The following is a 14411-nucleotide window of genomic DNA, read 5'->3' as shown; positions in this document are numbered from 1 at the left end:
AATAATTTAAAAGTAATTTTTAAACCCAACAAGAAATTACTAAATGAAAATAGAACATGATAATGTATAATAGTTATAAATAAATATTATATCTTATATACAGCGCGTTTCATTGCTTTATTTATTTTAAAGATTGCAACATGAAATATTTCTGTCTATATAATGACCAGATGAATATGGCGTTTTCATTATGAGATAAGGAATACTGCGGTAAGCGGTATAAGTACATACTTTTTGTCGATTTTCAAACGTTGGCATTTTTATTATATCACTTGCGAAACACAATAACTATTTTATTCAATGGTAACACGTATTTTTAACATCCGATTTGGATAGGCCAAATTTTAAGTCATTTAACTGTTTAATCATGGCTCTAATTAAATATAGTACGAATTAAAGTTAAAAGAAAAATATGCAAAATTGATTGAAATTTTAAAAATGATATATATTATTATAATGAGTTGTATTGATATTATTTTAAAAATTAATAAAATATTTATCATTTTTTTTGTGGTATTAATATGTTCAATAATTAATAAATTAATAAACAAGGTCCAAACTAAAACACAAATCAAGAATTACAGCATCCTATTAATTCATTTTTTTTTTGCGTGAGACAGATACAAATATTATTTTTTGTTACTTAAGGTTAGGAAGTTAAAACACATTTAGCTAATGTCTCTAAATTTAAGACCATTTGTCGGGACAACTAGATAGAATTCTGAAATACGGCCCCTTCGCCTGGCCACTCAAGCATAAAATATTATACGAATTGATATAATAATATTAAACTACTTCCGTTATAAAGTGATCGATAACTACGCGTTTGTTCGTATATTAATAATCTCTGACGTTTTTATTTTGCGCGAGTGCCAGATTTATTGTGCAAGGGTTTGGAATTTGAAAAATAAATAATAAAAAAAAGCTAGTAAGAAAGGAAAAGCTGTATAAATGGGGGTTTATTATTGTTGTTTAAGAACTGGTTTTGACTGTATTAATTTAATAAATCCCAAAATATACCATTAAGATGATTGATTGCGTTTTAAGGCTACATAAGCTTAGTTAATTTAAATATCAAGTTTTTATGACAAGAAAACGTCAAATTCAAAAATTGATTGATCAACTGATAATGATACAAATGTCGTATATTGGAGTAAAAATATAAATACAATTAGCAACAAAATTAGCATAGTAACATAGTAAAAATAAAATCAAACGCCGTGAAAAACTAACTAAATGTAAACTAATGAAAACAATGTCTACATAATATAACCTAGTATATTACCTAGGTATATTATAAGTTTATATTATGCAAGAGGCCTATAAACTTAATTCGATTGATTTTTAGTACCTGTTGTACCTTGCGTTTAGATTTTGAATCGTGTAATATTATTAAATTGAATTATAATATTATAATTTATATTGTGTAATGAACGTTTAAAGATAAACTAAATTTAAGTGCAACATAATTATTGTTCTTATACAAAAATACAACTTATGACAACGGCTAAAAGTAAAACTTATCAGTTCTAAATCAGCACATTATTATCTTATAATATTATAATATAATAAACGCATTTAAATGAAAAAAAAATGAAATAAAAATACTAACGACATGAAATATAATATTATTCTTTTATGCATTTTTATAGATAACTTGAAAAAAAAAAATCGTAAAACACAGAGAAAATCGTAAAAAAAAAAAATATCGTACTTGGATTTTACATTAAATCAAATGAAAGGAGTGTAAACAAAGTCGAGACATAACTAATAAGTCGTTTATAAGTGCAGTTATTTTTTTTTAAATAAAATGGTAATATTAATATTATATGCGCTTTAAAATACTATAATAAGTTGAAGTGGTGTATTATCGTATATACTGCGTGTGTCATATGTGAACCATTTAGTCTCGCCTCCGTTAGTTGTGCTCAACAATTTATAGGTCAATTTGAGCCTCGGGGCAAAAGAAGCAAATAATAATAATATATTTCGGACAACCCGTGGCCTCCGCGGTAGGTCATTGACGTACATTGACACACGCCGAGTAATTAATACAATATGATAAACACACGCAAAACTTTAGTATACTTTCCGTGTGTAGTATGTATAATGTATATGGCACAAAGAAAAGTCATTTATTTCCTGCACAAGTCCCATTAACCTAAAAAAAATTTCTGATTGAATTTAGAACAATAAGTTACTTTTTCATGGACTATAATGCAACGATGGACGTCATTAATATGACAATAACATTTAAAGAAAAATCTAAGACAGATTAGTCACATCGCAATAAACGCTCTATTTTGATAAGTATATGCCTAGTATTTTAAAATTATTACGCCGATATAAATATACATAAAAAATCGATTTTTAATCACAGTATAACCGTAGACAATTTCAAAAACTATTGTTCTATGTTGTATCGCGGGAAACTAAACAGTGACGTTCGTTGGACTCCAACAACTTGGAGCTACTATTATAGAAGCAAGAAAAGCAATTACATTGAACTGCATATTATCACAGGAAGAAAACGATCATAAACAACTATATAATAAATAATAATGTATTAATAGCATAGCAAACCAAATGGCGAGAACGTACAAACGCGCGCATACGAGCATAAAGTTTTTAGTTATTATCATAAAACAATATGATTGAAGACATAGGAATCATCGTTGTATATTAATATTCCTATGAAAAAATATTTAACACATATTCCAACAAATTAGTCGTTTCGCGTAATACTCCACTGTCCAATCGGCAAGGTTGTGGGAACGATACGTTGCATATTTTTACACGTGTCAAACTGGTTTGGCCGATACACCTAGATAACCGGAAGTGCAACGACACCACACACTACAAGAATAAAATGTAATTTTCTTCCAGTAGAATACAAGAAACAAAAATACGTATACGGCAAACCCCCTTTTCCATTGCAGGCATACCCATCGTTTATAATAATAACAATGTGGTTTTATTAATCGTAGTACTAAACCGAGATCGGAACACTATACTGAACGAGAAAATTGTTTGGGGTTACTTCTCCTCCTAGACGTGACGTATCTAGTTCTTTCAATCTCCAGGGGGGGGACGTAAGACTTGACTAAAATTATTTCTCACCAAATTACCTTTATTTATTTATGTTAGTTATTTTCATAAAATAATAATTTTAATGATAGCTTGGAAATCAAAGCTGAATATTTATACAACGTATAATATAATTTATTTAATATAAAATAACTAATAAGACTTGTCTCGTTTCATACAATTCCTAGTCCGCGTTTATTTTTCCTTCACAACGATCTACAGATTATACACCGATTAATGGTCTAAACACGTCTCGTGTGTGCAAATAAAACACAGTCAAAATATTTGGTTAATTTTATTTTTGTTGGTGGGGAGACGACCAAAGTCAACCCAGGAGCCGAATTCGGTCGGTGGACGACATCGACGAGAAAAGACGAAACACAAAGCCATCTACAATTTCAGCGCGTCGTCGACCGTAACGGCTGAAAACCGCGTGCCGATGTCATATTGCGCTGCGCCGCACACAATATACACATATACGACACGACGGCGGTTATCTGTACCCATAGAGTAAATGTACTACCGGCCGGGGTCGTCGGGAAATCGTGAGTGGCGTCCGAGGAGGGGTAGGCGGCAAAGAGGCTTTTCCTCCGTCGGCGGCAGCTTCGACGCGCGGCAAATGGGGGAGGGGGAGGTATATTCTTTGCACGACCGTCCATTGTAACGCACAAATAGCGCAACAACAACAACAACTACTACTATTACTATCAATACTATTACCACTACTATTCCTAGTTGCTTACACGCACACGCACGCGCACAGTATTAACAACCGGCAGTGGCGGACACGCAAGTGTAGTGCCCGTGGTACTGAACTTGGCGGACCGGTGCCATTGACCGGCGACGGTTTCAAGGTTCCGCCGCCGCCGCCGTTGTTCTTCGGTCGCCGCATCAGCAGGTTGGCTACTACTACTACCACCACCGCCGCCGCCGTCCGACTATGACTATAATAATAATAATATTATTATATTATAGTATAACCGCCAAGCAAGAGTGTAGTAACCGGCCGCCGCCGCCGTCAACGGACCATAAGAAACGCGTTAAATATAATAATATTTTTTTTTCTCTCCGAAAAGAAAAAAATATTTAATATTTTTTTTTTCGACGGTAGCGACCAAACTCCTCCCGCCCCCCTGTCGACCGACACGGTCTTTTTTACCCGTCCGCGTTTTATACACGGTTGAACCCACTGCCGATGCGCCTCGAGTAGTATTTCGTTACACCTCGCGAGTCGGTCGTCGTCGGTGCAACAGGTGTAACGGCGGCGGGGGCGATGCGCGCCTATTGTGCGAGCGTCGTCGATATTATTATTGTTACAGTAGGCATAATATTATTAAAACGATGTTGTGTGTGTGTGTGTGTATGATAATATCATGACCGGCGGTGGAACGTTACTTGAGCTAAAAGGGGGGGGGGAGAGCAGTAGAAAAAAACAAAACAAAAAACACAGATTTTCACGACTGCTGTGACGGCGTTTTAAAATTTTACAATTTTCAAAACTGCTTCAAAATTAAAATGTAAAAAGAAACCTCACGAGGGTCATTAGATGATATTATTATATTTAAATTGAATGATAAGTCAATTTATTCTAATATTAAAAATAACAAAAATTCATCTGAACTTTAAATTCTAGGTACCTTTATGCGTTAGTAAAACAGAAACCAACACACGAGCGACTGAAAATTTACGTACCGGATTGTAACTAGTTTTTTTTTATATATTAATTAAAATTTACTCGTTATTGAATTGAAAGAGGAGAATATAACTGTTAAAGCAAGTTATATAAATTTAAAAAAAAAATACTGATTAAGTACTTATTAACTCGTTATAAAATAAAAATGTGTAAAAAGTCACTATACTTCGATGATTAATAAATTTGCCCTAATATATTTTATTAACTATAAAATATAAACTGTATTAAGAATCTGATAAATAGGTTTGCTGCATTATGCGTATGTTCGACAGATGCAGTACATAAAAGTAACAATAATTGTTTTCTTTTTAAAAATTAATTTTCCAAGTAATATTACACGTTAAGACGTACGCTCACACACAATATGGTAATAAGATAATTTTTTATATTTATTGTGTGCGTTCGTATACATAGTCGTTAATTTGTGCAATGAAGAAAACACCGTTACGGCTACGAGATTATTACACAAATATTATAAAAATCGTTTATAGTATTATAATAATATTATGCGCGCGTCATACCATACGGGTATACCGTATGTTGTATTACAATAATATAATAATTATTACGATAGGTAACCTTGTGGAGGCGAGACGCGGCGCAAACACGTGGTATTAGTAGTATTAGTATTGAAAGTTTCGTATCATTTGTATCCGATATTATCATAACGCCGCGGAAATGATATTTCTTCGGAACGGCCGAAAATTTAACGGTACAATAATATAAAAAACTATATAAAAGTTATCTATGTATTGCCAAACCTATTGGAATTAATATATTATATATTAGTCTAATGGCGTGACATGCATAATAAGCAAGGTAAGCGTTGATTACAATTTCAGTTAAAAAACGTTATGGATATATTTTTAAATGGCCAAATAAAATTTAATTTAAGCTATGATCAAGTTCAACTAATGTAAAATTATATATTATTACGTTTTTTGGTGGTATTATAGGTACTATTATTTTTATTTGTCAGTAATTTTAAAATAACCTCGTTGATTTCGGGTGTTTCGGCCGTCGGAAGATAACAAACCGAAAATACCCAGTAAAATATCTCCTGCCTCCAGTACACGAATGCTCAGGTCAACAATAAATTGTCTATAAAATATATGAGAAATATGAAGTGTGTTGTGTGTAAACGATTTCAATTCTCTTTCCTATTTTGTATATAAGAGTATATGAGACTATTATAGTTTATAGACTAAAATGCACGGGAATAGTATAAGGGGCGGTAGTACCGACATATATGAGCGATTTTCAAATGTATTATATACGATAAATCGTGGTTTTAATCGACATCATTATATTTACTTCATTGCGTTGATACAACACTATCATCGACCATCGCCATTCATTGACTTCCAAATTCAAACTATGTTACTCAATACCTAATATTATTTAGTAATTATAATCAATTATTTAAATAATGTGTATAATATTTATATTTATAATTTTTTTATAATTAGCAATGATCATAATAAAGATGTTAATTTTACTATTAATGAGAGATAAACAAGAAAGAATAATATTATAATTAGTTTCTGCACATAAATTCGAGTGTTGTGCGAAAGAAGTAGTTGTAATTTTTAGTGATTACTTACACCATGGACGACCAAAGCCACAACGTTACAATATATTAAAGACTTTTCATATGCGTATACTATTATTTATTTATATATATGAAATAAAAAGAAAATGAACATGTTTTATGTTCAAACACATTTGCCAATAACGAAATGATTAATATAATTTTACAAACGCTAAGTAAATGTAAATAATTAAGCACACACAAATAAAATAATAAAAAATATTAAATTACCTATATCTGTGTATATTTTTTTTTGCACAAGGAATAATTTAATTTGTGTTAAATCACAATAATAAAAACCACATGATTAATTTCCAAAATTAATATAATATTAAAAGCGTATTTATATACACTCGTATACGCTATATATTTTTCATATATATAAAAATAAATAAAAATAAAATAAAATAAATGTTATTTATATATACTATAGTATATATAAAATGGCAACTATCTCAATCAAGATTACCTAAACAAAAAAACAAAAAATACTCGGCACCCCGTTCACGAAATTACAAAATAAATGTAACATTTGGATTTTGGATTTGAGGAGTTTGGCTCTTTATTAAAATACTTATAAAAATTTGGAAGTGGATAAAATAATTTATCAGCTTTTAATCAATAATTTAATATTATCCGACTTAGTTTCATGCAATTAAAAAATACGAAAAATAGTTCTTAATTGCTTAGGACTGGTCAACAAAGACATGGCCCATTACTAATGCGACAAGTCGTCAAATATCCTAACTTATATTTGTACAATATTTATTTCAATTTAATGTTGTTTTTTTACCATTTTATAAATCATCTATTCATCTACTAATGTAAATTTATTCTTGAAATACTGTGTTACTTTGAATCTGTAAAAAGATAATTTTTTTTTTTTAAAACTGTTAGCGGTTTTGACGAACTGTTATAATTGTGTGTAATTATTAATTTGCATATAATAAAAAAGTAATTTTAGTCAAAAAAAACCTTTAAAATAAGAGGAAATAAACGCACTATGTATTTTTCCCACACATCTAAGTCTAAACAAGTATCAGATGAAATAATTATCTATAAGCCCACGCACATTTATGAATATGGGTTATGCGACTCACTAGCACCGAGGAAAAACATGATAATGAATAGAAAACTTGTGGGTTCAAACTCCTCCTTTTTTTGTCTTCAGGAATAACAATGGAAAAGATTGGGCCATTACTATTTAAATAATTGCACCGAATTGAATAAGAATAAGAACATTTCCTATTAAGCCATATACTTTATTTAAAAAAAAAAAATTAAGTTAGGTACAAATAAGTATTAGGCTTGGCGCTTGAGAATTCAACAAAACTAAACCACGCGAATCAAACTACACTTGATATAATATTTTTTACAAATTCAAAAATTGTAGAAAAAACAATAAAACATGATATAGTATTCTTTACTTCATACTTTGGTTTGTAAATTAAAAATCAAAAATCGAAATACACTCATTGACCACGTAGTTACCTTGGAATAGAGAACGGACTTTTCGTTTTACACATTTGTCAAGAGCGCAAAAAATTACATGCCTAAATCCATCAAGGTCTAACTCTTCAATTTCATCCTTGTTTTCAAATAAAATATCAAGTAATCACGTTTTCAAGTCACGTAATGTCTCTCCCACCTACTGACGAAATGAAATATGAGTCCGAAGATCGCGTTAAAAACCATGTTAAATTTAAATTTTATAAAATTATCCAAAGCAATGGGTATATTATAAACCCATACCCTAGGTACTAATATATAGTATACAAGAAATATATAACAAAAATAGAAATTATTAATATTTTTTAGATGCTTATTATGTATAAGTTAATATTAGTATAACAATTATTTTATTGATATAAACTATGATCAACAGGACAAAAGGATAGTTAACATGCGTAACATAATATTTAATAAATATATTATTATGTAGGTTTGTTATAAGTAGCGTATGTACGATGCGCGAATTGTCATGTATCGGGTCAGGGTTCATGGTTTTATATTGAATTCACGTCATCATTTATTTTATTGAAATTGTGAAACGTGAGTCATAAAGCACTTGAGAAACTTGTAGTAACTGGTTATAAATGTATAAATGAATCGTTACTACTTTTGTACAGAATTATTTGACAAATAATAATTTATATTATAATAATGATTTAACAAAAACAAGTACCTAATGATTAGAGAGCATAGACAAATAATATGGACTATAGCATTTACATACTATTTTTTTTTTGTTTATTTTAAAGTATGCTAATTAAGACAAAAATACATTTCATGGTACTACAAATTGAACAGACATTTTTTGCAAATATTCCAAGATTTGTTTCATTAGAGCGTTCATTAGTAAAAATATGCTTTTAATGACATTTAGATGCTAGTTAAGCGGGTATAATCATTATAATATGATTTCAATTACAATTATTTATTTTTATAAATTCAGTTTTCTAAAACTAAATTGTGTTTTATGTTATTATTTTTTTGTTTTTTAGAAAGATGTTTTGTTAAAATATTATATTCTTCCTATAATAATTTGTCTGCTTAATTGAACAATATTTTCAAGTTAACGTTACTTCATATAAACTGCTTTTTCAATATCTAAATTAATAATTATATATGCTTTATATTTTTTACATCATGAATACATAAAGGTTAAGTATATGAATTGAATTTATAGAAAAAAAAACAACGAAATAAAATATTTTATAAAATGTTTTATTTTATTTGTGACTTAACTCCTTCCCAGAATACATGAATTTAGTTCTAATAAAAGCACATCCGAAATACTCAAGAAGTGAATATTGAAGAAAATATTTAATATTAAGAAATAACTAATAAATCTATTTACAATTCTGTTAAATTATTTTCTCAGTACTAGAAAATGACTGTAAAATAAAATAAATATTGAAGGGTCAGGGACTCAATTACTGAGTTTGAGAAAAAATAACGACGTGATTGAATTATTTTTTATAATAGTCTCTAACAAAATAAAAAAAATAAGTGATTTACTAATATTATATAATATAATATAGTGATATATAACAGATTTATTTGTAATATATGAAACTAAATCCTCTTAGAGCTGAGTATATTGAATACCCTACGACGTATATAATATTATATGTACCTAAATATGATATACAAATGACGAATGAACTTGTGTTTAAGAACATTTTACTCGATTTTAGAACCAAAGAATTTAAAATATTGAATCTTTCCAATTAACTTGAATTTGTTGTTTGAATTACATTACTTCGAACATTATTGTGTATTTTTAATTTATTAAGATTTTTTTATATAGTGTAGGCGTAAGGTAATATCTCGAATGTTAATTTGAGCCTAAATAAAATATTGAACTTCAACTTTAAAATATTCAATAAATAGACGGGGCCATCGATTATCTGATCGATATCAATTGGCTAATGTTTTATAAGATTTATTCTAGTGATGGGTAAATAAAATATCCAGTCAACTAAATTCAACGGGTTAGTAATAAGACGTAATAACCGGTATTTATGTAGTGATTTGGGTAAAAATATTTTTCATGTATAATAATTTGAAGTAGATACAAGGCCAAAACAAAGAGGGCAACAAACTCGTTATATTTTTTGACTTTTGAATTTGAACTTCTTTTTATTAATATTTATTTAATATCAAAAATCATAAATAAATGTAATTAAATAGACGGTCATACTATTTATACTATTAGATAACATTTTAAATTAAAATAAAACGTAGTAAAATAACAAAATATCATAATGCCAAAACAATGTGACAACTAAGCTACCTTACATATTATACTGCGTGATTAAACTGATAAGAGATGTATCTTAAAAATTAATCATAGCAAATCGTAATAGATATTCCTTTATGAAATATTATGAAGACCTTGCCAAAAAAGTAGCACAAAAAAGATTGCATTGTGACAACTAACAAGTCTAATTCTGTTGAGATAAAAATTTAAAAATAATAATTAAAGCGTAATTAGTATTTAATATTGTAAATGTGGCAAATACGAACCCGAGTGGATATACCGATTTAAAAATGTAAAATTGTGATTACCTATTACTTTATATTTGTCGATTGCATCACACAAATAGTATTTAAATTAGAAAGAAAAATATAACTAAATAGCTATTAAGGAATGATTATTAAGTCTAATAATATAATTTAGTCTAATTAATAATATATCATTTTCGTTTTATACGAATCGTTTATGATAATGAAACGAAAATAAATACATCACTACATTCAAGTTTTCCAGAAATATAAGAAAAGTAGTCACCCAAATTTTCACTAATAAAGGGAACAAATAAGTCATTAAATAAGACATTTCACTATTCTCAAAATTTAAGTTTAATAAAATAAAATTCTTTAATGGAAATTTTGTAATAAAAAAATGCTAATATTATTTTTATTGATGTTAAACATTGTTATATACAATTATATAAAACTTTATAATTAAATGTCATTTACATCTTGATTTCTTTAAAAAAAAACATCAGATATCCTCTAATATTTTATATTTTTGTGTAGGTACACATTTATTATTTTACGCTCGATAAATTTTAGTAATAACCAGGTAACTGCAAAATTGTAATTTATAATAAATATACTGCTGATTGGTTTTATCACACGTTTTACTAATACATATATCAGATACATTATTATTATTTTTAACTTAAAAATAATTTCAGATGTGCTAAATTTTTTAAAGCATTAACATAAAAATATTTACGATATGAATATTTTTTACTAAGGTAACAGAGTTAAATACATTTTTTTCCTAATTTATTCTAGTGTATATGAACAAATTAATTGATTTTAAGATTCATACATTAACTCAATGTTTAATCATAGCATTCTTTGTTTTTCTTAATACCTATCAATACTAATAATATTTTTTAGTAAGTATACCTGTGTATACCTATGTATAATATATAAAATAATAAACAATTAGAAAATAAAAGTAGCTAACGTTAACACGAATATAATATAATCTATATTAAATATCTCTTCAACGTTTATTATAATCGTAGATAAACATATTAAGTGTAGACGAATATACACAACACATATTTATTATTTAAATATTATAAACTGTTAAATCGGCTTTTAATTCTATTTCATATACGTACAAAACAATCTTTTACAATTTAAAATTTGTTTTTATTGTTTAAAATATCTTTTAGACTAATGTAATTAGTTAAATAAACACGAATATTGCCGAAGTTTGTATTTGTATATTATAGGTACCTACTTAATAATCACGCCAGTCATCTAAAAAAAATAAGGAGGATAAAAATTGTACATATTCATAATTGTTTTCTTAAAAATAAAAGTTAAAATGGAAAATAGTATTAACTAAATAATGATAATAATTAGATACCAGATTGAATACGGATACACCATTTAAAAAAATACGGGAGACTCACTCCCGTTCCGGTATCGTATCCGCAACGGTCTCTGTATACAATTTTTAACATAATATACTCAAAACATTTTATAATACCACCCCAGTTAATTTACATCACAAAAGGCATTTTCGCAAAATGGATATGTAAGAACGGCAGTCGGTATAAAACAAAAATTAAAAATACAATTTCGCAGAGTACGTTATTAAAATTAATATTATTTGAATAACTCGTCATGCAGCATAAGTTACAACGTACTAACGTGAAATAATATTATATATTGGTCGTTGGATGTTTATAAGTAAGGTACCTCCTTATTTAAATACACATACGATTATTACGAGCGTCGTCGGAAGTAGTACCTGTTAGCTATTAATCAATTCTCTATTTTACGTTAAAACGATGCGTTGCAATAATAATGATAATAATAACGAGATTGTTTTCAATGAGAATATTCGCGCGACATGACACATACGTAACCAGTTTTAACTTGGGGAAATCCGAATCGATGCGATACGAGCTTGTCGTATGAGCTGTCAATGATAATGTCAAATTGTCAACCCATAATTGTAATTTATGTCGGAAGCCGCAGTTAAATTTAGATCGATTATCTTGGTTCGGTGCGCGCGTGGCCGTCGTGCATCAATCCAGCCGCACAACAAACAATGTGTGCGATTATTATAAAAACGTTTGGATTAAGGTCGAAAATCATCTTTGTAGAGACGATGACGCAGTTTCGGGACAGACGAGGCCGAATCTAAAGGCCAACGTTTAAGGACCGCCTAGCGGGCACACAAAAATATGACCCCAGGGCATTTCCCGGTTCTATTTCCGGTGTCGAAGATTATAAAATATCGTTCGGTCGTAAGCAATTATTGCATGTACGTATTGTAATTACTACTAAACACAAAAAAAAACGTTGCCGAACTATTTACTGCTAAGTAACGACTACTACTAGAACTTGCTTACTTGCTAGTTACTTTAGTATATTTTATAAAGGTACTTACTATTTACCAAACTATCTACTACTACTTAGTACCTACTATAATTCAAAATGTTATTCTTTGGTCGACATTACTCACCTCCTCGCTAACGTTTCTGGGCAAGTGCTTGACCTGCAGCTGTCTGTCCTTGTGAAATTTGATTTTGGCATCTTGCACTTTCCGTTTGATCTCTTCTTCCGGTTCTTCTTCCCAAAATCGTTCGGTGGATGCAGTCGCCTGCAGTACTTGGTGGTTGCCGGAGATTCCGACGCCGGCACCAGCACTGTTCCAAAACGCCTTTGGATCGTTGAGCTTGTACTTGAAACACGGGTGTCCCTCGACGGCGAACACCGATTTGGCGGTTTCCGTCGTCATAGTGTGGTATAACACGAACCGGTCACCACAGATAATGTTTTGCGCGTCGTTTGAAAAAAAAACGTGTGACTTAACGGTTTTTTTTTTTGATCGCCTTCGTCGTAGTTGCAGTACGTAATGGTTTTGCGGTTGACGCGAACGTGGTTGAAAAGAATCGATCGTTTAAATGTTCAAAAAATATTTATTATAACAATAATTTTACTGTATCGAAACGGTCGTCTTCGTCGGTCGTCGTCGTCGTCGTCGGTGTTATAATATTCTCGAGTTGGCGACGGTACCGGACGACGTTCGAGAGCGCCAAGACGAGTGACAATGAAATACCTGGCCGGTTGCGGCGGCGCGGTGTCGGAGAGGAGGTGAACCGGACCACGCACGCGCAGTACCCCACGCCGCACATTTCACGTGTATGTGTGCGTGTGTACGAGCGACTGTGTGTTGCGTGCGCACGAGTTTGTAAGTGTGTGTGTGTGTGCGCGCGCGCGTATTGCCGCGCGTTTGTGCGCGTGTGTATGGTTATGTGCGCCGCCGTTCGGCGCGCGCACACCGAACGCACATGTTCGGCGGCCGGTGAAGACGGCATAGCGACGACGCCGGACAACGACGACGCGGCCGCTGGTAGCGCGGCGGTGGCAAACGGAACGTGTGACACGATGACGACAACGGCAGGGCAGCGCACGGAGTCGCGCGTGCCGGTTTTATTGTGGCGGCAAAAGTTATCGGCCCGGAGAGCGATTTTCAGAAGGTTAACTGATTTCAGGCATAGTCGCCCGAAATGGGTGAGATCCCGTAAAACGTGTTGTTTTACGTTTCCTATACTGCCGTGGGAAATACTTATAAAACATACATTATATTACTACAGTCGCTAGCCACAAATAACAAATAATATTTAAAGTTTAATAACAGAATGTTTTTCTAATAATTTATTATCAAATATACCTTAAAATATGTTTCTATAAAGGACTACATTATACGCTAAAGGCTAAAGTACAAAATAATACGGAAATCTAGACGCAGTACACTGCTATACTGTATAGTGTATAGGAATAGAAATTTGATGGCATACATTTTTGAATTTTTTTTCGTGTGAAAATAGTGAAAATAAGTAATTATTTTTTAAGTTTCTATCTACTTATCGTTCGCAAGCACAACTTAAAACATTAATAATTATAAATAATAGTACTTATGTATAAAACATTAATAGTTTAACAAATATACATAGATTATTGCATTATATATTTTTTTGACATACATTATAC

At 30.4% G+C, this 14411-nt stretch overlaps 1 protein-coding gene across 2 annotated transcripts in view; it reads right to left on the bottom strand.

Moving 5' to 3' along the window:
* LOC132924681 (ribonucleoprotein PTB-binding 2-like) overlaps nucleotides 1–13483 on the bottom strand; it is a 33365-nt gene extending 19882 nt beyond the window's left edge. For both annotated transcript variants that reach the window (XM_060989112.1, XM_060989113.1), the window contains exon 1: nucleotides 12880–13483. In XM_060989112.1, the coding sequence (XP_060845095.1) occupies nucleotides 12880–13155 (276 nt within the window). In that variant the 5' untranslated portion in view covers nucleotides 13156–13483. The remainder of the gene's footprint in view (nucleotides 1–12879) is intronic.
* Between the last annotated feature and the right edge of the window lie 928 nt (nucleotides 13484–14411).

The sequence above is a fragment of the Rhopalosiphum padi genome, chromosome 3, assembly GCF_020882245.1.
Source record: "Rhopalosiphum padi isolate XX-2018 chromosome 3, ASM2088224v1, whole genome shotgun sequence".
NCBI lineage: Eukaryota > Metazoa > Arthropoda > Insecta > Hemiptera > Aphididae > Rhopalosiphum > Rhopalosiphum padi.
The sequence above is the reverse complement of the archived record's forward strand: the minus strand, read 5'-3'. Positions and strand labels throughout refer to the sequence as shown.